Raw genomic sequence first — 25379 nt, 5'->3', positions numbered from 1 at the left:
TGATGGGAGGGGGGGATGTGTTTCTTGTTGTTGGAGCCATTAGAGAAGAGTGTGTCGAGGAAGAATTACGTTAGTGCTGATCACCACTAATTGCCTTTAAGGGGTTGGATAAATCCAATCTAAAGATAGGTCCTATAGTCCAGTGGTTCCTAACCTTAGGTACTAGGACCCCTGGGAGTACTTGGCCTGTCCAAAGGGGGTACTTGAGAAGTCTCATGAGACCATAGGTCTACTGATAGAATGCACATGAGGGGGTATTTCAGGGGGACTCGGGCAGAGCAACATGCAGTTAGTGACAGGCTACAGTAACCGAAAAAATGATGGGAACCACTGCTATAGCCTATAAGGCACCTGCAATGCTGCTGGATGCCGCGTAGAACCGAGAAAGGAGCCCGGTATGGTTTATCGCGCCTACTCCTTTCCCTAGCCTGCCTACACCTTTTTCCCGGTAAAGGAAATTAGCTCTGTGCAATGGTCATCAGAGGGACACCGCGTAGCCTATACGTAGAAATGAAGGCGCACACCGTTGTAGATTGTAGTAACACGACCAATGATAAAAGCCTTGCATGCAGGAAAGGGAGGGGAGAGATGGCGAGGCATAACGTAGCCTACAGTCCCAAGAACAAAAAGCATATTCGCACTAAATTATACAACGCGTCTAGTATTGTATTCCTGGGTCAAGATAATGCTTTACCTCCAGCACCTGCCAGTAACCAAGGCTACTGAGCGAGGCGCACGCAGGAACATTCCAGGACACGAAAGCATAGTATTTACAACAGTGACAGGTGTCGATCGTTTGTTACAACTCGGACACAGCCAACAACAATAATATTGTTAGGGACATAACAGTATACACACCGAAATAGGCCTGCCTCTGGATTCGCGATCCTGAACGGATAGGCTATTTGTCGCCGTTGGTTCTGGAAGTGGTCCCTGTATTGCAGGAAAACTGGCGCTTGCTCTGATGCCTCCCTGAATCTGTCTATATTGACTTTTTCCTTCCTTCTTCGGATTGTTGTTTTTCTAGCTGTTCCCTCTCTCTCTCCACGGCTACCGTTTACTGCAGCAAAAACAGTCTGTCTGAAAGAAAGGAGGTGGCGTGTGGAGGGGGAGGGAGCGAGGGGGAGGGGACTTTAATACCATTCGGATAACAGGGCAAGAGCATACTGCCTGGGAGAGGGATATACATGCAGGGAAAGATAGAGATAGATACACTATAGAAAAGTATGTGGACACCCCTTCAAATCAGTGGATTCGGCTATTTCAGCCACACCCGTTGATGACAGGTGTATAAAATCGAGCACAGGCCATGCAATCTCTACAGACAAACAGAGCTGCCGGGTCAACTGTAAGTGCTGTTATTGTGAAGTGGAAACATATAGGAGCAACAACAGCTCAGCCGCAAAGTGGTCGCCACACAAGCTCACAGAAGGGGACTGCCAATGTAGTGCATAAAAATCGTCTGTATTCTGTTGCAACACTCACTACCGAGTTCCAAACTGCCTCTGGATGCAACATCAGCACAAAGAACTGTTCATTGGGAGCTTCATGAAATGGGTTTCCATGACCAAGCAGCTGCACACAAGCCTAAGATCACCATGTGCAATGCCAAGCGTCGGCTGGAGTGGTGTAAAGCTTGTCACCATTGGACTCTGGAGCAGTGGAAACGCGTTTTCTGGAGTGGTGAATCACACTTCACAATCTGTCAGTCCGACGAACGAATCTGTGTTTGGCGGATGCCAGGAGAACATTACCTGCCAGAATGCATAGTGCCAACTGTAAAGTTTGGTGGAGGATGAATAATGGTCTGGGGCTGTTTTTCATGGTTCAGGCCCCTTAGTTCCAGTGAAGTGAAATCTTAATGTTACAGCACACAATTACATTCTAGACGATTCTGTGCTTCCAACTGTGTGGCAACAGTTTGGGGAAGGCCCTTTACTGTTTCAGCATGACAATACCCCCGTGCACAAAGCGAGGTCCATACAGAAATGGTTTGTCAAGGTCGGTGTGGAAGAACTTGACTGGCCTGCACAGAGCCCTGACCTCAACTCCATTGAACACCTTTGGGTGTGAATTGGAACGCCGACTGCAAGCAAGGTCTAAACGCCCAACATCAGTGCCAGACCTCACTAATGCTCTTGTGGCTGAATGGAAGCAAGTCCCCACAGCAATGTTCCAACATCTAGTGGAAAGCCTTCCCAGAAGAGTGGAGGCTGTTATAGCAGTCTCCACTCCATATTAATGCCCATGATTTTGGAATGAGACGTTTGACAACCAGGTGTCCACATACTTTTGGTCATATAGTGTATATTGGAGAAAGAAAAATGGAGATGTCATATTCATATAGACTGTATCCTATGCCCAAATATGTTATTTGACATATCATAGAAAAATAATAGGCTAATTGTTTTTTTTCTGAATTGTTCTTCTTTTATCTAGTTTCTCTATTATTATAGATGTAATAGCCTATGTAGTGGTAGTAGGCTAGTCCCCAATGCCCATAGATGAGAGTTAGGTCTAGCTACATCAGTCATGAATCAATGTTTTTCTCTGCTTTCCGTTAGGGAGTAGCCTTTTTGACTGACAGGGCGAGACGTTGTCTTTCTGAGTGGAGTCACAACGCTCAAGGCCCGACAGACTGTACTGGTGGGTGTTCAGTGGAGGAGGGTGGGGCGGGGGACGTTCAACTCGCGAGGGGATTAAGGATTAGTTTTGCATGCGGATTAGTTCGTGTGTAGGGGGAGACATGGGGTTAAAATGGTGGATGGCGCGGCGGCACGAAAAGCCCTATCACCGTAGGCGACAAGCAGGAGGCAGGAACAAAACCAATCTTAAACTGGGCGGGGATAGGAGAGGGGATCACCAGACCGCTGAAGTAGCAGCAGGAATGTTTTTTTTTGCTAAATGTGATGCCTCTGTTTAAAATTATAGACATAGGCCTTCTTATGCCTACTCATTCCAGCTTTTATACATCCGTTATAATTCAAATGTGGTTGTTGAAATTCAAGGCTCTATACAACAACAACAGAAAGTCACAGACGGGGCATGAGAGTGCAGGACAGCTCCAGGTGCTGAAAACAGAAGCACACCGACAGGAGTTGTCGTTGCGCGCGCTTTCCTATAAGTATCCTCATCAGCAACATACACATGTGTCATTTGGGCTATTTAGTGATTATGATGATTATTATGATGATGTTTTAGACCTAGAATAGTCTACTATTTAATTTGTGTAATAAAAAATAAATAAAATTGCAAACAGACGCGTGCGTGTGTTTGTAATAAGTCCCATGTTCAATGTGTTTTTGTTAATTGTTTTGTAAAATATGGCTTAGGCCAAATGTATAATTAAAAGACACTCATTATTGCCTATAATTAAAAATATCATAATTTTTCACATACTGGCAGTCCGAGAGGGTAGGCCTATATTATATTGACTTGTGGATGAATGTGTGAATGAATTCAGATCACATTAAATAAATGATAAGGGGGGGGGGGTGAATGGAAAGAGATGGGTGTCTGGATTTAACAAGATGTTGAGCTAAAGTGTTTGATGAGGGGAGTCAGCCTACAGATTGCATACATCCCTGATAACGATATCCCGGTGCTGCGATGAGAAGTGATTGGAAGTGGAATACACTAGCCTATGTGTGGGCGGGAGAAACCCAAAAGCATCTATCTGTTATGGAGATTACATGTTTCATTTTATATAAAAAATGGCATTATCTAAGCGGTGTATGCAGCTCCACAGTGAGATACTAAGCATACATTCGAATGGACACAATTGCTTGTATAATGCAATTAAAAGGTATGCTTCAATTGGACAATTTAGTAAATGTCTTTTTCTAAAAAGCAGACCAGCTCCTTAGCAAACCCATCTCTGCCGGGACTCGAACCCGGAGCCTCTGGATTAGAAGTCCAGCGCGCTATTCCATTGCGCCACAGAGACTGAGTCTCACCATTGGATGAAAAGCGTGTTTATATTTCGCCTTTCTAACCGTATTGACCATCCTCATGATATAACGCAGCATCAGGACCACTTGGCTGCTGTTCCCGGACAGACCGATAGGTGCGCATCACTTTTCAGCGCCAAGATGGCGATATCAGTCCCTGTTTGTTTCATCTGAGGGATAAGCGAACGTCTTTGATGTCATCTATAAATCAAATCTAATTGTATAGGTCACATACACATATTTAGCAGATGTTATTGCGGGTGTAGCGAAATGCTTTAGTTCCTAGCTCCAACATTGAAATAGTAGCTAACAATTAACAACAATACACACAAATCTAAAAGTAAAGTAATGGAATTAAGAAATATATAAATATTAGTATGAGCGATATCGGAGCGGGATTGACTAAAATACAGTAGAGTACAGTATATACATATGAAATGACTAAATCAGTATGTAAACATTAAAGTGACTAGTGTTCCATTATTAAAGTGCAGTGATTCCATGTCTATGTACAAAGGGCAGCAGCCTCGACGGTGCCGAGTTGAGTAACCGGGTGGTAGCTGGCTGGTGATGGCTATATAACAGTCTAATGGCCTTGAGAATAAGCTGTTTTTTATTCCCTCGGTGCCTGCTTTGATGCACCTTTACTGACCTCGCCTTCTGGATGATAGTGGGCGGGGTGGACAGGCCGTGGCTAGGGTGGTTAATGTCCTTAATGAACGTTTTGGTTTTCCTGTGACATCGGGTGCTGTAGGTGTCCTGGAGGGCAGGCAGTGTGCCCCCCGGTGATACGTTGGGCAGACCGCACCACCCTAGAGAGCCCTGCGGGTGCGGCGGTGCAGTTGCTGTACCAGGCAGTGATACAGCTCGACAGGATGCTCTCAATTGTGCATCTGTAAAAGTTTGTGAGGGTCTTACGGGCCAAGCCGAATTCCTTCAGCCTCAGAGTAAAATGTATGCAATGGAGACCAATATGTGCTCTATAAACATGGACCTGTGTTTCAGGATATCATGTCACATGAACTAGATTTTAACCTTTATTTTTTTATGCCTTTTCCAGAAATGATAATTACACAAAAAAATGAAAGCAATTGTCTGAGGATGGTGCTGATTCTGACATGAAAAGGGGACAGTTTGATGAAAAAGCTTTAACTATAAAAAGGTTAAAACCCAGGTCATGTGACATAACTGCCAACACACAGGGCTCCATCTGTAAAATATGATTATAAGTGTATTTGTAATAATTTAATATAACTTGTAAATATCAGAAAAGCATCCGATAAAATGAGCTCTCATCTTGGCGATTCTGCGCCCCCCCTCCGAGCAAACTAAACGGTGTCAGGTAGCCTACTCTGTGCTTCCATTGAGAATGAAGAAACTATACATTTTCACACACAAAAACATGACAATATACAGGATATAAATAGCCTAGGGCTGAGCACTTCAACTTTTACATTTGGCCATGTTTGATTGGATAAAAAAAAAAATGAAGGAATACAAATCAGTGTTCCATCATGCAAATCAGTGTTCCATCATCTTTTATAAAATACTATTGCACCCATTTAGTGTCCTCCCAAGTGAAAATCAGTTCCTGATTACAAAGGGAAAAAAGAAAACAGTCTTCAAGTCCGGATTTGAATTTGCCTTCAGTATTAGAAAGGACATTTACAACAATCATACTAAGCAATAATGTTGGCAATGTGTGTTCTTCTGAAAATGCACACATGCAAAATGACAATATAATTTTAAGACACAAGCTGTGCATTAAACCAAAATACAGTGCACAAAACAACTGCCCTTTCCATGACGGACTGACCAAATGAACACAGGTGAAAGCAATGATCCCTTATTGATGTCACTTGTTCAATCTACTTCAATCAGTGTAGAGGAAGGGGAGACTGGTTAAATGATTTTTAAGCCTTGAGACAATTGAGACATGGATTGTGTATGTGTGCCATTCAGAGGTTGAATAGGCAAGAAAATACACTGCTCAAAAAAATAAAGGGAACACTTAAACAACACAATGTAACTCCAAGTCAATCACACTTCTGTGAAATCAAACTGACCACTTAGGAAGCAACACTGATTGACAATACATTTCACATGCTGTTGTGCAAATGGAATAGACAACAGGTGGAAATTATAGGCAATTAGCAAGACACCCCCAATAAAGGAGTGGTTCTGCAGGTGGGGACCACAGACCACTTCTCAATTCCTATGCTTCCTGGCTGATGTTTTGGTCACTTTTGAATGCTGGTGGTGCTTTCACTATAGTGGTAGCATGAGACGGAGTCTAGAACCCACACAAGTGGCTCAAGTAGTGCAGCTCATCCAGGATGGCACATCAATGCGAGCTGTGGCAAGAAGGTTTGCTGTGTCTGTCAGCGTAGTGTCCAGAGCATGGAGGCGCTACCAGGAGACAGGCCAGTACATCAGGAGATGTGGAGGAGGCCGTAGAGGGCAACAACCCAGCAGCAGGACCGCTACCTCCGCCTTTGTGCAAGGAGGAGCAGGAGAAGCACTGCCAGAGCCCTGCAAAATGACCTCCAGCAGGCCACAAATGTGCATGTGTCTGCTCAAACGGTCAGAAACAGACTCCATGAGTGTGGTATGAGGGCCCGACGTCCACAGGTGGGGGTTGTGCTTACAGCCCAACACCGTGCAGGACGTTTGGCATTTGCCAGAGAACACCAAGATTGGCAAATTCGCCACTGGCGCCCTGGGCTCTTCACAGATGAAAGCAGGTTCACACTGAGCACGTGACAGATGTGACAGTCTGGAGACGCCGTGGAGAACGTTCTGCTGCCTGCAACATCCTCCAGCATGACCGGTTTGGCGGTGGGTCAGTCATGGTGTGGGGTGGCATTTCTTTGGGGGGCCGCACAGCCCTCCATGTGCTCGCCAGAGGTAGCCTGACTGCCATTAGGTACCGAGATGAGATCCTCAGACCCCTTGTGAGACCATATGCTGGTGCAGTTGGCCCTGGGTTCCTCCTAATGCAAGACAATACAAGACCTCATGTGGCTGGAGTGTGTCAGCAGTTCCTGCAAGAGGAAGGCATTGATGCTATGGACTGGCCCGCCCGTTCCCCAGACCTGAATCCAATTGAGCACATCTGGGACATCATGTCTCGCTCCATCCACCAACGCCACGTTGCACCACAGACTGTCCAGGAGTTGGCGGATGCTTTAGTGCAGGTCTGGGAGGAGATCCCTCAGGAGACCATCCGCCACCTCATCAGGAGCATGCCCAGGTGTTGTAGGGAGGTCAAACAGGCACGTGGAGGCCACACACACTACTGAGCCTCATTTTGACTTGTTTTAAAGGACATTACATCAAAGTTGGATCAGCCTGTAGTATGGTTTTCCACTTTAATTTTGAGTGTGACTCCAAATCCAGACCTCCATGGGTTGATAAATTGGATTTCCATTGATTATTTTTGTGTGATTTTGTTGTCAGCACATTCAACTATGTAAAGAAAAAAGTATTTAATAAGATTATTTATTTCATTCAGATCTAGGATGTGTTGTTTAAGTGTTCCCTTTATTTTTTTAAGCAGTATATTTAAGTGCCTTTGAGCGGGGGGTATGGTAGGTAGTAGGTTCCAGACGCACCGGTTTGTGTCATGAACTGCAACGCTGCTGGGTTATTCACGCTCAACACTTTCCCGTGTGTATCAAGAATTGTCCACCACCCCAAAGACATTCAGCCAACTTGACACAACTGTGGGGATTGATGCCTTGTAGAGTCCATGTCCCAACAAATTGAGGCTGTTCTGAGGGGCAAAAGAGGGGCTGTGCAACTCAATATCAGGAAGGTGTTCTTAATGTTTTGTACACTGAGCATATAAGTTATCGTGTTGACCATCTCATTGATAATGTATTTACCAAAGCAGGTTCCGCCCCATGGGACAACATTTCACTGTTACGAAATAATATTGGAACAGTAGGTGGGTCTTTCATTCTGTTACGTTCGTCATTGACTGTGCACACATAGGTCCGCATTCCAAATGGCAACCTATTCCCTATGTAGTGCACTACATTTGACCAAAAGGGAATAGGGTACTACTTAAGACACTCGGCACACGCACACACACCACATTAAGGTTGAGGCCCACCATTACGTCACAAAATGGTATTCCCTTCAGACTGCAACAAACCAAACATGATTAGGTGCAGAAGGAGCTCCTGTGTGGCTCGGTGGGAGCTGAAGCCTCAGGCAACTTTGTAGCTAGTTCAGAAAACATCAATCGTTTCAAACATAATTGTGCACACATCCAATAACATGCAGGTGTTAATGACCTCGTGGAATAAAGACTAATATCCACAGTGGAAAATGCTGCACACAAACTGTGGGAGCCTTCATAAATATTTCAGAAAAAACATAACTCAAGTCACAGGCTGCCTTTTTTCTGCCCAAAATGCTGTTGTTGGAGAGAAAACAACGTAATGGACTCGGATGGAGACAAAACTTCTCCTGGAGAGGGCTACTGTAGACAGAAATGACTGGAGCTGACACACCAGCGTAAGATCTGACTGTCAAAGTGGCATTACTGGTGATTTGATGCTCTGAGTGATCTACATGAGGATCTATTGCAGATAAATGACATCACAGGAGACAGATTTAGGACACACGATGAGGTAACTTATCCCAAATAGCACCCCATTTCCCCACATAGTGCACTACTTTTGAACAGAGCTCAATGGGCCTTACGTCAAAAGTAGTGCACTTCATAGGGAGCCATTTGTGCTGTTGACATCATTGTTCCTCCCATAATTGGTGATAAAATTTAATCGTATTCAGTTAGATAACAAACCGGGTGATGTTAGGGTCATCTTTCCATTATTTTGGTTCCATTTCTTCCATCACACAACACTGTCATTTTGTAGCACCCATTGTGTTTAATTTATTTCACTAATATTTTGCATGCATTTCACTTGAAATTAAACTTGAGCACAGCCAGCCTGGTCTCATAGACTAGACATAACATAGTACATCTAAATCCGGCACCCTCAAATCAGTATGATATGTATGGTTACATAAGACAGAAAATTACTTAAGGCAACAATGAAAGTAGAGTGGTTGGATGGGTGAATAACGTGAACGTCTAGCAACCCAAAGAATGAATGCGTGTTTGAAACTAATCACGGACAATTTTAGCAACTACTTATGACTTTTTAAAGATATTCCTTTCACCCCTAATCTACCTAACATTAGCCACCGAGCTAACGTTAGCCACAACAAATTGGAATTCTTAACATATCATACGTTTTGCAAATTTGTAACATATTGTACGAATTGCAATTTGTAACATATTATACAAATTGCAATTTATAACATACCATGCGAAACATCCACAAATGAATATATACCATACGAAACGTAGCATATCCTAGTAATTGAGTCGCCCGGATTCACATTTATGTTACGTCTACCCCGGAGACCATGTTAACTGATTGACCAGGCTAAACCTTTCCATGATAAACCACAAAACATTTTATTTATTTATACATTTATCCATTCAATTACTGTGTTGGTGACACAAAGACCAGAATATATAAACAAAACAACCACTTCATCCCTCCCTCCATATTCTCTCCACCTCGCTTCCTCCTCCCTTCCTCCGCCATGCTGCTCACATGTATGCAATGGCAGCAATGGAGGTCAGTATTGACAGCACGATGACCACGTAGCCCGAGCGATACACCTCAGGAAGCGTAAATCCCTTACCACTGTCCCAGAACTTAGACAGAGAGAGCGACGGAGAGAGACAGAGAGAGAGACAAAAATAACAGTAAAGAACGAGAGAAAGAAAAGGAGGATACATTAAAGGACAGACATCAACAAGGACTAACATAGCAGTATATTAGTTTTAAGGCGATGACCTAGTGTTATGCGCTGTGGACTTTACTTACCAGATGGCGGATTCCATTCAAGGTGTGGTAGGACAGAGGGAAGGCAATGCCAAACTTAGCTAGACCGAGTAGAGCAGGGCCGATGGACAGGGAGTGGATCAGGTCAAGGTAGTATGGGTAGTTACCTGGCAACACCAACGCTAAGAGAGCAAATGCTGAGATACCTGAAAGACAGAGGGGACAACATGATGTTTTTAGGACTGTGATCTTGTGGTCTTTTCCATGTACTGTAAAGGAGTAGGGTGAAGTTGCCACTTGACATTGATCTTGGGGTCAGTTTTTGAATTTCTCCCAATAATGGTTTAGGGAAAAGTTGACCCTGGAGTGTGCTGTAAGAGGTTAGTATATTAATTATACCTCCACTGAGTCCCACTCCCGTGCCTCTGTGTGTGATGGACATCATCATAGGCACCGACCACCTGCAAGACACAGGGTACCATGACAACACAGGGTACCATGACAACACAGGGTACCATGACAACACAGGGTACCATGACAACACAGGGTACCATGACAACACAGGGTACCATGACAACACAGGGTACCATGACAACACAGGGTACCATGACAACACAGGGTACCATGACAACACAGGGTACCATGACAACACAGGGTACCATGACAACACAGGGTACCATGACAACACAGGGTACCATGACAACACAGGGTACCATGACAACACAGGGTACCATGACAACACAGGGTACCATGACAACACAGGGTACCATGACAACACACACATACAGTATACAAACAGCATTTGTAGTTCACACTGGATACAAACCCTGTCAATACCTAAAGATAGGTCCCTTGTGTTTACCTGGTCACGTGACCCGATGGTTAAATCTAACCCTTCCACTGTTAAGAGCAAAATCATTAAAAGGCTCTTTACATAATTAGTAGGTTTGGAACGGTACACATATTCCTACCAAACCGTTTGGTACAGGGACCTCGGTTTCTGTCTGAACTGTGAATCCGAATGAATACTTACAAAAATAGTGTATATGGAAGAAAACAACAACCACTAGGTCCAAAGGCTACGCCCACACTGTAAACCACTAGGCCCACACTGTAAACCACTAGGCCCACACTGTAAACCACTAGGCCCACACTGTAAACCACTAGGCCCACACTGTAAACCACTAGGCCCACACTGTAAACCACTACGCCCACACTGTAAACCACTAGGCCCACACTGTAAACCACTACGCCCACACTGTAAACCACTAGGCCCACACTGTAAACCACTAGGCCCACACTGTAAACCACTAGGCCCACACTGTAAACCACTAGGCCCACACTGTAAACCACTAGGCCCACACTGTAAACCACTAGGCCCACACTGTAAACCACTAGGCCCACACTGTAAACCACTAGGCCCACACTGTAAACCACTAGGCCCACACTGTAATCCACTAGGCCCACACTGTAATCCACTAGGCCCACACTGTAATCCACTAGGCCCACACTGTAATCCACTAGGCCCACAGGCTACGCCCACACTGTAAACCACTAGGCCCACACTGTAATCCACTAGGCCCACAGGCTACGCCCACACTGTAAACCACTAGGCCCACACTGTAAACCACTAGGCCCACACTGTAAACCACTAGGCCCACACTGTAAACCACTAGGCCCACACTGTAAACCACTAGGCCCACACTGTAAACCACTAGGCCCACACTGTAAACCGCTACGCCCACACTGTAATCCACTAGGCCCACACTGTAATCCATTGGGCCCACACTGTAATCCACTGGGCCCAAAGGCTACGCCCACACTGTAAACCACTAGGCCCAAAGGCTACGCCCACACTGTAAACCACTAGGCCCACACTGTAATCCACTAGGCCCAAAGGCTACGCCCACACTGTAATCCACTAAGCCTAAAGGCTATGCCTACACTGCGTTTTATTCCTCGAGTAAATCTGAGCTGAGAAAACATTGTAGGCTATTCCGCTAAAAACAACTAATTGGCGCATTTCAAACTATGCTTTTGTGAGGCGCAGCCGGGGAAATAGTTCTGTACGATAGCACGTGGTGGGGGTCGATAACCCAGAATTGGAGGATCCTCCATTGTTGTTTAAAGCTCCCGGTAGAAGCAAAAATTTATTGAACTTAGTAAGAAGTCAACTAAATGTATTGAATTAATTAATTTGCCAAACATGATAAGCCGTGTTTGGTATGTTCTTTTAACTTTCTGAAAAGGCAAAGGAGTGGGAATGCCCCTCTCTGTGTGTGTGTGTGTGTCTACCACTTTGTGTAGCCGTTAGCGATGATGCTAATGACAACAGGCTTCTTCCTGGTAGATGAAAAGGCTTCTCAATTTAAAATATTAAAACTACAAAGTAGACGACACATACCTGGCAGAATAATATCATGATTAAAGGGTATCTACACCCAAAAATGCCTTACATTTTTTCCCCAGACCCCAGAAATGGCCCCCTGTTGGTTTAAGCGTTGTTGTAGATGTAGAACCCACAATTGTTGTTTTTATATATTTTTTTTAAAGTGTGATTTTAAGAGATAATTGATTTTACAGAGTGAAAACCAGGAAAAAAACAAACCTGTGTAAAAAAAGAAATAAATATGGCCCTACATTATATAGCTCAAGATCCTGAGGTTAGTTTGACATTTTTTGTCAAATCAAAAATAATTTCATTTTCCCACTGTACCGAAACCTAAACCCAAAACCACAATTCGTACAGAACTGTGGGTTTGGTGAACAATTACACCCCTAATAATGAGTTAATTATCTTGCGAGGAGCGCCTGAGTGGTTGTTTTGTGGTTTAAAAAGGTACTTGCTCCCCTGTCCATAAACAATGTCACAAAGCACTGAATCAAAGCTGTGTGTATTGTCTTCCTATTGGAGTGATCTCTGAAACTGCCTGGAGACTATGGAGAGTACAATCAGATGAGCACCCTTTCACAATTTCAATTTGACACAGCCATTGCTGAGGTGCAGTGTGAGTTTCTTAATTTACTCATTATTACGCACGTAGCCAACTTACTGGTAGATGGTGATATGTGGCGACATGGGTCGGTTCAATTTGTTGTTTTTGGCCCAGAACTTGTTCATTTCCTCCTTTGCTGTGGTTCCCATTGGAACAGCACTAAAGAAATAGAGAAATTGTATATTAAGAACAAGTAATATGCTAGAGAAAACATACACAGTCAATTCCAACATAACATGTAATTACATTAAAGAATAACAGAGACAAGTGGGCAGGCACATACACCAAGGGTTGGAACCGGTTCAGGGAACAGAACCGAAAACAGGAAAATAATGAAATTATTTAAGGAACAGAACCTGAACCGAAAGTGATTTATACTGTTCCAGAACAGAACCTTAATTTTAAAAGCATGGGAAACCGTTATTTTACGTTCCAGGCATTTTTTCCCAGTCCCACAAAAATCACAACACATTTGCCTATGCAAAGCCCTCCCTCTGTCACTCAGAAACGTATTCCAGAGTCTGCCCGCTAGCTGGAAATCTTTGCCAGTGGGTGTGCAGGCTACCTGCCTTTCCCCTCTGAAGCATAGGTTACTGTAGCCTACTGACGATGTTACAAGCGTAATTCAGAAATTTTTGAGATATTTAATTAGAGAAGAATGGATTGACTTTTTCCAATGCTAGTTAAGGATACTATAGTGATCACGTTTCACATTGGATTTATAAACTACAAAAAGGTAAGAAGTGTTTTTAATGGGCAATGGCGAAGCTCTAACAAGACGCATCTGCATAGCGTCCTCGAACATCAGAAAAATGTTGAGGCATTTTGACACGGTTTACCAGTTCGGTAATAGTTGGAAGTTAATACATGTCTTATCGCCCAAAACAAAATATGCCAAATCTTGCAAAGCCTCAGAAGAGGCATAGAAAAATGCCACCTTCTGACAGCCCTTCTTCAGCCTCGGAGGATGATTGCTCGGAAGTAGCACCAGCATGGTTCAGAAAGGGTATAAGAAAAATCCAAGAGACACTTTATGAACACCTCATAAAAATGTATGTTCTGGTTGATAAACTACACGAAGACCAGAAAGTCACAAAGGGACGAGTGACAAAGTTATTAAAAGACCATGATGACCACCTGGCTGCCATCCTGGAAATCCGCAAGGACGTGGATCAAAAGTACAAGAAGTTGGAAGACGCCACTTCTAAACTCGAGGAGAAATTAGATTATGAAAATTACATCAATTTCAGATTTCAAGGTTTCCCCAGAGGCAGTGGAGGGAAGAGACGCCATCTCTTTTCTACGGGAATGGATTCCCCAGGTCTACCGCCTTGCTCGCACCCACTGGAAGTCGAGAGGACCCGTCGCACCCTACGGAGACAGCTGCCTGGCCAGGTTGCACCCAGGGCATTTGTCATTACATGTCTATGGTACCAGGACACAGTCTGCATCCTCTCAGCTGCCAGAGCAAAGGAAGTGCTCAAGTACGGAGATTCCAGAATAATGATCATTCCGGATCTTTCTCCCACACAACTCAAGAGGATGGCTTTCTCCCCACTAAAGAGGAATTATATGGTAACCAAAACAGTGTTTAACAAATCAAAATATATTTTATATTTGAGATTCTTCAAAGTAGCCAGCCTTTGCACACTCTTAGCATTCTCTCAAAGAGCTTCATGAGGAATGATTTTCCAACAGTCTTGAAGGAGACCCACATATTCTGAGCACTTGTTGGCTGCTTTTCCTTCACTCTGCAGTCCAACTCATCCCAAACCATCTCAATTGGGTTGAGGTCGGGTGATTGTGGAGGCCAGGTCATCTGATGCAGCACTCTCCTTGGTGAAATAGCTCTTACACAGCCTGGAGGTGTGTTGTGAGTCATTGTCCTGTTGAAAAACAAATTATAGTCCCACTAAGGGCAAACCAGATGGGATGGCATATTGCTGCAGTGTCACCAGCAAAGCACCCCCCACCATCTCCTTCATGGTGGGAACTACACATGCGGAGATCATCCGTTCACCTACTCTGCATCTCACAAAGGGTAAGGGTAACAAAACATTTCTGCAGCATTGAAGGTCCCCAAGAACAGTGACCTCCATCATTCTTAAATGGAAGTTTGGAACCAACAAGACACTTCCTAGAGCTGGCCGCCAGGCCAAACTGAGCAATCGAGAGAGAAGGGCCTTGGTCAGGGAGGTGACCAAGAACCCAGTGGTCACTGACAGAGCACCCAGAGTTCCTCTGTGGAGATAGGAGAACCTTCCAGAAGGACAACCATCTCTGCAGCACTCCACCAATCAGGCCTTTATGGTAGAGTGGTCAGATGGAAGCCACTCAGTAAAAGGCACATTACAGCCCACTTGGAGTTTGCCAAAAGCACCTAAAAAACTCAGACCATGAGAAACAAGATTCTCTGGTCTTATGAAAAACCAAGATTAAACTCTTTGGCCTGAATGCCAAGTGTCAAGTCTGGCGGAAACCTGGCACCATCCCTACGGTGAAGCATGGTGGTGGGAGCATCATGCAGGGGGGGTGTTTTTCAGCGGCAGGGACTGGGAGACTAGTCAGGATCGAGGCAAAGATGAACGGAGCAAAGTACAGAGAGATCCTTGATGAAAACCTGCTCCAGAGCACAGACTGGGGTGAAGGTTCACCTTCCATCAGGACAACAACCCTAAGCACACAGCAAAGACGCACTAGACTTTAAGATAGATGTACCTGCTATGCATCGCCCGAATTAGGTTAATTGTAGATTACACGTATATTGCATAAAAGTCCATAGACTGTTCCCTGTAACATGAAAATGTTTTCAGTCACAAAATAAATTTTGAATTAAAGCGACAAACATCGGCAACAATAATGACCGGACTATTTAGCCCCACTTGACAATGTAAAAAAACAAAAACAGAGAATATGCTCATGGTCACCAGCCGCACACTCAAAATGTCAACCAATCGGCATTCACCAAGGCTCCCTTGAAACCTGTCCCGCGCGGTGAGAAAAGCGAAAACCAAACGCACCCATGCAGCACAGGAAAAAAGACAAGCTATGACCTTTACCAGACGATAACTATCATCCCTCAACAATGAAATGGGGACAATTAGTGAATCATCACCATCATCCTGAGTTCACAACCAAAAAGGTTAAAAGAACACTCCTTTTACTTCCCTGTCCATAACAGTTAGTCTAGAATCGACTTATCTCTTATTCCTGCAGGCAAGTTTAACTACTGGGTGCAAGTATTTACCAAGATCTATATCAGATCATTCTGGGCTGCTGGCTTCATTACCAGTCAATAAAACAGCCATCCTCAAGAAGGTGGAGGTTTGGCACATACTTACTAAATAATCACACACATTTCTAACCTTTCTGAACACTCATATCAACATATATTTTTTAGCACCAATATCAACTCTGCACCACCACCACCACCCCCCCCCCTAATTTTATGGGAAGCTGTCGTTGCATATCTGAGGGGGCTAATCATTACGTTTACCTCAGGTGTTCGTAAGACGAATAAGGCTAAAAGTAGATTTGTTGGAGAAAGACATTTCTTGAAAATGAACATGGTTCATAATTAGACATGAGTCTAATTTTTTGTATAGTTGAGTCATTAAAGCGATTGGAATGTAACACCCTGACGACCCACAAAGCAGAAAACGTTCTTAGGAGAACAAAACTACTACGAACATAGAGATGAAGCAGGAAAGTTGCTTGCTTGGCAGATGAGGAAGCTATTAGAGTTATTGGCTCTATTAAGCTGCCCAATAAAACAGTTGTTCAGGGTCCTGAGGAAATGAATCTAGTCTTTAGGGAGTTTTATGAAAACATTGTACAAGTCTAAAGTATAATTGTGCCAGAATGCATGAATTTTTGAACAAACTCAATTGACAAGCTTTAACTGATGAGGATAGAGAGTACTTGGAGAAAGAGATCACATCTGAGGAAATTAGGGAATCCATTTTCAACACTGCAGGGGGAAAATCACCAGGGTTAGACGGATTCCCTATTGAATTCTATAGACCCTTTTTACGCAAACTAATTGAGCCTCTTGCAATATATTTAACCTTGCCACAGAGACAGAAAAGCTCCCAGACACACTTGAACAAGCACCGATCACAGTTTTGTTAAAACCTGGGAAAGATCCTCTGCTTTGTGGGTCGTATAGACCAATATCTCTATTGAACAATTCATGTAAGATTCTTGCGAAACTCAGCTCTTAGACTGAATAAGTTTTTTCCTGACTTGGTTGATATGGAACAAACAGGCTTTGTAAGAAACCGATCATCTCCTGATAATATCAGAAGATGATTTAATATTATGCATTATGTAGAGAATGACCAAGAACCTGTAGTGGCGGCTTCATTAGAAGCGGAAAAAGCTTTTGACTACTTAGAATGGAACAACCCGTTTGAAGTTTTACAGAGGATGAATATTGGACCTCAGTATGTAGGGTCTGTTTAGATTACTGTACAAATGTCCGGTAGCTCAGATCCTAACTAATGGAAACATTTCCTCACAGTTCTCTCTATCACGTGGCAGAAGACAGGGTTGTCCCGCTAGTCATCTTTGTCTTTGGCTATAGAGCCACTGGCAAAAGCTTTTAGATCTCATCCAGCCATGGTGTTCATATAGGTGGGTGTGAACATCTATATGCTGATGACATTCTGCTTTACCTCACCAAACCAGAAATGTCACTCCAGGAATTAGTTGACATCCTGAAAGAATATGGGACCTTTTCAGGATATTAAATAAAAATATTGAAGAGTATAATTGTGCCTTTTAACAGGGCAGCTATGCAGAACCCAATCTTAGACCAGCCATTTTCTTTGGAGACTTCAGAAAATGACATATCTGGGATTGCAAATTCCTTCTGAAATTATTAAGACATATCAACAGAACTATACTCCACTTCTCAAAAAGGTTGGAGAAGAATTAGATAGACGGCGGGATTGACCAAGTTCTCTTATTGGGCAGGTCAATTGTGTAAAGATTAATATATTACCACAATTATTGAACCTTTTTCAAACCTAACCCTTTCCTATTGCCAAAGTTTTTTCAAACAACTTAATAGGAAGGTCTCGTCATTTCTATGGAAAGGGAACCCCCAGAGCGAAACACACAACTTTATTCAAACCTTACGCTACCTGACTTCCAGTTGTCTTAATGGGCATCTCAGCTAAAGGCTGTGTGGATATGGCAAGATACAACAACAAGTTCACCCTCTTGGAGACAGAGGAAGAGCGTCTTTCCCCAATTTCTTTGGCATCTATACCTTATATTAGCCCCACCTTAAGCTTTGTTAGGTCTCAAACGAGTTTAATTAAAAACACTTTAAATATATTGATTGAAGTCTGTAAACAGAGGAGAATCGATCTATATATATATGAATAAACACCTTTCTATAAGAACCCCATCTTACCAAAACCCCTGAGACATGGTATTACATGTTCTTGGTTCAACAAAGGAATTAAAACATTTGGTCATCTATATTGAGAGGGTGAACTACTATCCTTTCAACAAATGGCATTTCATTTTCAGTTACCTCAAACTAATTTCTTCAAGTACCTACAGGTTAGGTGTTATGTTGCCAGTGAACAGGGAGGTGAGGATTCAGTCCATGAGTAAATATACACCTGATAAACTGTGGCTGGAAAGGAAAGAGGTAAAAGGTTTCATTTGTTACATGTACTCTGGTCTTCAAGCTCTGTTGGGGAACGATGAAGCTCTGAAGGCTTGGATGAATTGGCATGATGACCTTGGTCTCATTGTTGAGGATGGGAAATGGGGAGAGTTCTTTTTAGATGCTCAGCATCTTTCATTTAACACAAGGCTCAAGTTGATGCATCAGCAGTCAATGCAGCCAATAAATGCACCGCTTTTATATGGAAAAGTGACACTCTGCCAAGCAGATGTGGCTAAAACAACTTTCTATATTCCATCTGAAAAAAATAACGTACAATTTACGTAATAACCCCTGTGAACTGACTGATGTCTGGGGAGACTTTCAGCAGTTCGAGTCATCACTTCAGCGGCCTCATTTTCTTAATGTATTATTTGTTTTTGCATTGAATAATATATTTTCGAGCATTGGATGTGAAAGTCATTCTGTTTAGTTTTATTGTTGTTAATCATTGAAGCCAATACCGGATGAGGGGAGGTGTTCATGTGTTGGGGAAGGAAGGCTTTGGCACGAAGTGCTCCCATTGAGCATGCTATTTTGTGTAGGTGGGAGGAATAACGGAATTATCTGTGTCCTATTTTGTTGATTGTTAAATCGTAAAAAATGGAAATATATATATATAGCTACTCTACAACCGTGTTAGTTAGAGACCATTAAACCAACTGGGAAGTTCAAAGACATTCAAAGTTCCTCTATGGAAGCCACTCCTCTGTAGGTGTAGCTGTGGACCTAACTCCGATAATGCATGTAATAAGATGCCCAGCGCTTCAAGGCAAGCTTCCTCCATCCTCACCCTCAAAATGTCAGTTGCATCTCACACCCTACACTGACTGTCAGCACACTGTGTGTGTTTGTCTCTTTCATTATGATTAAACCATGCTGTTACGGCAAAATACAATTTGCTCTTAACGACTTTCCTAAACAAATTAAAGTGCTTACCCACTCCACACCAAGCTGCTCTATGTGCCCTGATTGGTGTAGTAATTTAATGTCGAGCTAAATGTAAAAATATATACACTACCGTTCAAAAAGTGTGCGGTCACTTAGAAATGTCCTTGTTTTTGAAAGAAAAGCACATTTTTGGTCTATTAAAATAACATCAAATTGATCAGAAATACAGTGTAGACATTGTTAATGTTGTAAATTACTATTGTAGTTGGAAACTGCTGATTTTTAATGGAATATCCACATAGGCGTACAGAGGCCCATTATCAGCAATCATCATTCCTGTGTTCCAATGGCACATAGTGTTAGCTAATCCCAGCTTATCATTTTAAAAGGCTAATTGATCATTAGAAAACCCTTTAGCAATTATGTTAGCACAGCTGATAACTGTTGTCCTGAATAAAGAAGCAATAAAACTGGCCTTCTTTAGACTAGTTAAGTATCTGGAGCATCAGCATTTGTGGGTTCGTTTACAGGCTCAAAATGGCCAGAAACAAAGAACTTTCTTCTGAAACTCGTCAGTCTATTCTTGTTCTGAGAAATAACGGCTATACCATGCGAGAAATTGCCAAGAAACTGAAGATCGTGTGTACTACTCCCTTCACAGAACAGCGCAAACTGGCTCTAACCATTATTTATAACCTTGTCAACGTCTTGACTATATTTCCTATTCATTTTACAACTCATTTCATGTATGTTTTCATGGAAAACAAGGAAATGTCTAAGTGACCCCAAACTTTTGAACAGTAGTGTATATTTCAGAGGTTTAAAAAGGAACGGAAAGGAATGATATAAAGCAATATTTTTTGGGGGGTTTGAACCACTTCAGAAATGTATTTTGCTGGTCGGAACAGTGCAACAGAAGGAAAAAAAAGAATGGTTCTGTTCAGAACGAAACGATTGGAAAATAATTTCAGTTCCAACACCTGACACACACACACAAAATCTACTCACTGTCTGTAGAAAACACCAAACTGAGGGCGGGACAAGCAAGTGCCCTGTCGGGCTAGTGTCCTGTGAGAGAGATCAAACAACATACATTTAGTAATGTTAGTAAAAACATGGTTTAGTAGAAACAAGTTTGTTTCACTGAGACACTTCCTAATTCCTGAGAGGAGATTAGAGCCTACACATAACTCCCAGCTTGATATTGGTGAAACCATGTTGAGCAACAGCTGAAATAATATGCACAAGCAAATCAGAGTTCAACATTTTCAAGGATGTTCATGTTCAAACTAGAGCTCTGCTACCCGACTCAGGGCCTGTTGTTCCATCAATAACTAGGGCAGGGCCCATTTTTCCATCAATAACTAGGGCAGGGCCCGTTGTTCCATCAATAACTAGGGCAGGGCCCGTTGTTCCATCAATAACTAGGGCAGGGCCCGTTGTTCCATCAATAACTAGGGCAGGGCCCGTTGTTCCATCAATAACTAGGGCAGGGCCCGTTGTTCCATCAATAACTAGGGCAGGGCCCGTTGTTCCATCAATAACTAGGGCAGGGCCCGTTGTTCCATCAATAACTAGGGCAGGGCCTGTTGTTCCATCAATAACTAGGGTAGGGCAGGGCTCTGGTATCACCAAATTGATCACTAATATTTAAAAGCCGAGCCATTTTCCTCGCTACGCAGTACAGTCATATGACTAAGATAAGAGATGGTGTCCGAAGTGCTTCAACCTCAGGCAAATATAAGACAGGAGAGATTATTTCACTTAGTCTAAGTTAAGAGTGACGAAAAGTTGCTAATAGCTCTCTAATGTCTGGTCATTGAGAAGAGCAGCCCAAGTGCAGTAATTACTGTAGGTACTCACAGACCGAGCTGCTATGGACAGAGAAGAGCAGCACATGCATTTACTAATGGAGGAAGTTAGTCAAGGTTTGAAATAATTACAGTATGTTTTTGTCAAATACTATATTGGTTTGGGCTTACAGTCAATTTGCTGTGTACAAATTATTTGTAATTGATTTCCAGCCCCCCAACTAACCGCTCAAGAAAGAAATTGTCCATCAGCTGAAGGTAGTTGGGTACTCATGCTCTAAACTGTTAACACGGATCGCCTGTGGTACGGTTATGGAAACAACATCTTCCATATCAGCGGGGAAAAAAATGTTAAATTACTACACATTTATAGGGTCAGTGGTCGCAGTGTTTTTTTTTTGTTGCTTCAATAGAGTGAGATGGGGCATGAACTATAGTTTTTCTTCACACAAAATACATTTGTGCAACACATTCGGCAGAAAATAGTTTTCATCACATGACAACAGAAGTGCAACGCTATTTGGCTAGCAGCCACACACGTACATTAGATTCCAATGAAAAAGCAAGGTATTTTTTGCAAAAACAATGCATGGTCATCATATTTCTAATGTTTATCATAGAAAGAATGTAGCCAGTTACATAATTTAATCTTGCAACCGGAGAAAAACTACACAGGAGGAAAGTACGAAAAGTACCTGAGAAAAGTAGTTTAAACAAAGAGAGGAAGAGGTGAAGCGAGAGGCATAACTTGGCCCAAAACCTGTCTTCTCCAGCAGGTGTCATTTACATTAACAAAAATTCGCTCAGAGCGAGAAGGTTTTGTATGGCGGTCAATAAGAGTGTGTCGAATTTGGTTAATAAAAAATGTAATGCTTATTTGATCGCGTATACATTTTCGTAATGATTAGGCAACTGAGAAAATACACTTTACATCGGAGTTGTACCTGTCGTTCACACGCGTATATCTGCTCTCTCATTGGCCCGAATGGTCCCACAGGATCTTGCCTCCTCCCTACTGCCTTCCATTTTTTAAAGACATTTATTTTGGGTTCCGGAGAGGCCATTTCACTATCCCGTCAATATAACGGATAATCTGTTGCTACACATCAGTCAGAGCGCTGTCTGGTGATCCAGTGACAAGAGCAAAGATATTTCATCCGATTTGAGAAGTGCAAATGAAGCACGAAATTAGTACTTCTACATTCACGATTTGGAACGAACCCTGACCGAAGCCGAGCAGAATTTACAATTAGAAGCATTTTAGATGTACGTGTACAAAACGCAGCAAGATATTTTTACTACGTTTAATCTTTCCCTTTTGTGCTTGAAAAATGCTAAATTCTGCGTTAACGCACCCCCCCAGAGGGTGAGGGTTGTTGTCTACACAGCCATATTTCCATGTTACATCGATTGTTTACAGGACACAGGCGGAAGACAGAGGCTTACCTGTGATAATTAGCTATCTAAGTCCCCAAACACGTGTATAAATGGAAGACTGACGCCACAAACGTGTTGTCGCTGAAAAATACTATCGGCTGCAACTGGAGTATTGGCTGTTTTGGCTGCCAGACCAAACTCACCTCTAAACAGAACATCTAAGGTTCTTGGAATAGAAAGAGTAACAGGCTCAATCTAACATTTTTTATTATTATTATTTCTCACTAATATGAAAGATTAGGTCCTTATGCTTCCAAAACCGCAAGTGACATGTATTAATGTTCAGATTGAGCGTCATGTCTCTTAACTAAACTCACCTATACAGAAGTTTGGACACCTACTCATTCAAGGGTTTTTCTTTATTTTGACTATTTTCTACATTGTAGAATAATAGTGAAGACATCAAAACTACAAAATATTACTTTCAAGAAATGTTAGATTCTCCAAAGTAGCCACCCTTTACCTTGACAACTGTGCATACTCCTGGCATTCTCTTAACCAGCTTCACCTGGAATGCTTTTCCAACAGTCTTGAAGGAGTTCCCACATATGCTGAGCACTTGTTGGCTGCTTTTCTTTCACTCTGTGGTCCAACTCATCCCAAACCGTCTCAATTGGGTTGAAGTCGGGTGATTGTGGAGGCCAGGTCATCTGATGCAGCACTCCATCACTCTCCTTCTTGGTCAAATAGCCCTTACACAGCCTGGAGGTGTGTTGGGTCATTGTCCTGTTATAAAACAAATAATAGGCCCACTACGAGCAAACCATCACACCTCCTCCTCCATGCTTCACTGTGGGAACCACACATGCAGAGATCATCCGTCCCCTTACTCTGCGTCCCACAAAGAACCAATATTCTCAAATTTGGACTCATCAGACCAAAGGACAAATTTCCACCGGTCTAATGTCCATTGCTCGTGTTTCTTCGCCCAAGCAGGTCTCTTCTTATTGGTGTCTTTGCAGCAATTCCACCATGAAGGCCTGATTCACTCAGTCTCCTCTGAACAGTTGATGTTGAGATGTGTCTGTTAACTGAACTCTGAAGCATTTATTTGGGCTGCAATTTCTGAGGCTCGTAACTCGAATGAATTTTTCCTCAGCAGCAGAGGTAACTCTGTCTTCCTTTCCTGTGGCGGTCCTCATGAGAGCCAGTTTCATCATAGCGCTTGATGGTTTTTGCGACTGCACTTGAAGAAACTTTTAAAGTTCTTGAAATTCTCCAGATTAACTGACCTTCATGTCTTAAAGTAATGATGGACTGTCGTTTCTCTTTGCTTATTTGAGCTGTTCTTGCCATAATATGGACTTGGTCTTTTACCAAATAGGGCCATTACATTTACATTTTAGTCATTTAGCAGACGCCCTTATCCAGAGCGACTTACAGTAGTGAATGCATACATTTCATACATATTTTTTCTCCGTACTGGTCCCCCGTGGGAATCGAACCCACAACCCTGGCGTTGCAAACACCATGCTCTACCAACTGAGCCACACAGGACAGTGTGCAATCTTCTGTATACTACCCCTACCTTGCCACAACACAACTGATTGGCTCAAACGCATGAAGAAGCAAAGAAAATCCACAAATTAACTTTTAACAAGGCACACCTGTTAATTGAAATGCATTCCAGGTGACTACCTCATGAAGCTGGTTGAGAGAATGCAAAGAGTGTGCAAAGCTGTCATCAAGGGAAAGGGTGGCTACTTTGAAGAATCTCAAATATAAAATATATTTTGATTTGTTCAACACTTTACTACATGATTCCATATGTGTTATTTCATAGTTTTGATGTCTTCACTATTATTCTACAATGTAGAAAATAGTAAAAAAAAAAAAAAAAAAAAACTTGAATGAGTTGGCGAGTCCAAACTTTTGACTGGTACTGTACGTGTGATGTAATGGAACTGAGTCTCATTATCAAGGGCTAGTTCCGAACACCTGTGTGTAACTTTAGAATGTGATATAGAAGTAAGGGGCTTTGTTCAAGAACCGTATCACAATTGTGAATTAATTGACGTTTAGATGGGGTATTTGGCAGCCGGAGTGTAACGTTACCTCTAAAAATAACATACAATGTCCTTGGACCTTAAGGACTAAAAGGTAGGCTCCTTAAGAGTACATATTGTGTTAGCTAGCTAGGATACTACACAAGTAATCTAGCTAACTAGTTATATACATGAAACTTAGAAGCATTGCTTCCATAGGAATGTAAAGCTCATTGTAGCGTTCATAGCTATCAAAATAACTTGGTGTAAATCTAAAGTCTTGTCGGAGGAGCTAGCTAGCTAACTAAGCATGCTAACGTTAGTATGTGTAGCAAGCAACAATGTTACGACGATAGTAGGGTGAAGCAAGCTCTCTGGCTAAATAAATCTATTTGAACACCACTCTAAGACAAATTAATAAGTATTACACATATGTCTAACAAACAAACGAAATGTAAACATAAATAAACTGTCTCAAAGTTAGATAAAGCACAGGTAACTACTGACCTTAGAAGCAACGCCATTGTTTCTTTAACAGCTGAAACAGGATATGGCGTAAACGGATGTTATTATATTTTTCCTGGCGGTCCGATTAGTGCTAGACGGGATGCTTGGGACAGCCATACCCTAGCCTAACGACTTAACCATGACCTTGACCCTTACCCCTAACATTAACCATGACCCTTACCCATTTAAAATGTACACTTCTATCGGGAGTATGTACTTCCCAAGGATCCTCGATATCAAATACCC

At 42.6% G+C, this 25379-nt stretch overlaps 2 protein-coding genes and 1 non-coding gene across 5 annotated transcripts in view; all 3 read right to left on the bottom strand.

Annotated features, from left to right (window-relative positions):
- cadm3 (cell adhesion molecule 3) overlaps positions 1 to 1114 on the bottom strand; it is a 127538-nt gene extending 126424 nt beyond the window's left edge. For all 3 annotated transcript variants that reach the window (XM_014141079.2, XM_014141081.2, XM_014141083.2), the window contains exon 1: positions 859 to 1114. The gene's annotated coding sequence lies outside the window, so the exon portion shown is untranslated. The remainder of the gene's footprint in view (positions 1 to 858) is intronic.
- Positions 1115 to 3872: 2758 nt separating this feature from the next.
- On the bottom strand, positions 3873 to 3946 carry trnar-ucu (transfer RNA arginine (anticodon UCU)). Its single transcript has one exon. It is a non-coding gene; the product is annotated as a tRNA-Arg (tRNA).
- Positions 3947 to 8831: 4885 nt separating this feature from the next.
- On the bottom strand, positions 8832 to 25379 carry sdhc (succinate dehydrogenase complex, subunit C, integral membrane protein). Its single transcript, XM_014141077.2, has 6 exons — positions 25134 to 25379; positions 20402 to 20461; positions 12877 to 12978; positions 10223 to 10284; positions 9866 to 10029; positions 8832 to 9693 (listed from the first exon to the last, which is right to left on the bottom strand). Exons 1-6 carry the CDS (start codon positions 25148 to 25150, stop codon positions 9586 to 9588), a joined length of 513 nt encoding a protein of 170 aa, XP_013996552.1. The 5' UTR covers positions 25151 to 25379; the 3' UTR covers positions 8832 to 9585.

Source organism: Salmo salar, chromosome ssa14 (genome assembly GCF_905237065.1).
Source record: "Salmo salar chromosome ssa14, Ssal_v3.1, whole genome shotgun sequence".
NCBI lineage: Eukaryota > Metazoa > Chordata > Actinopteri > Salmoniformes > Salmonidae > Salmo > Salmo salar.
The sequence above is the reverse complement of the archived record's forward strand: the minus strand, read 5'-3'. Positions and strand labels throughout refer to the sequence as shown.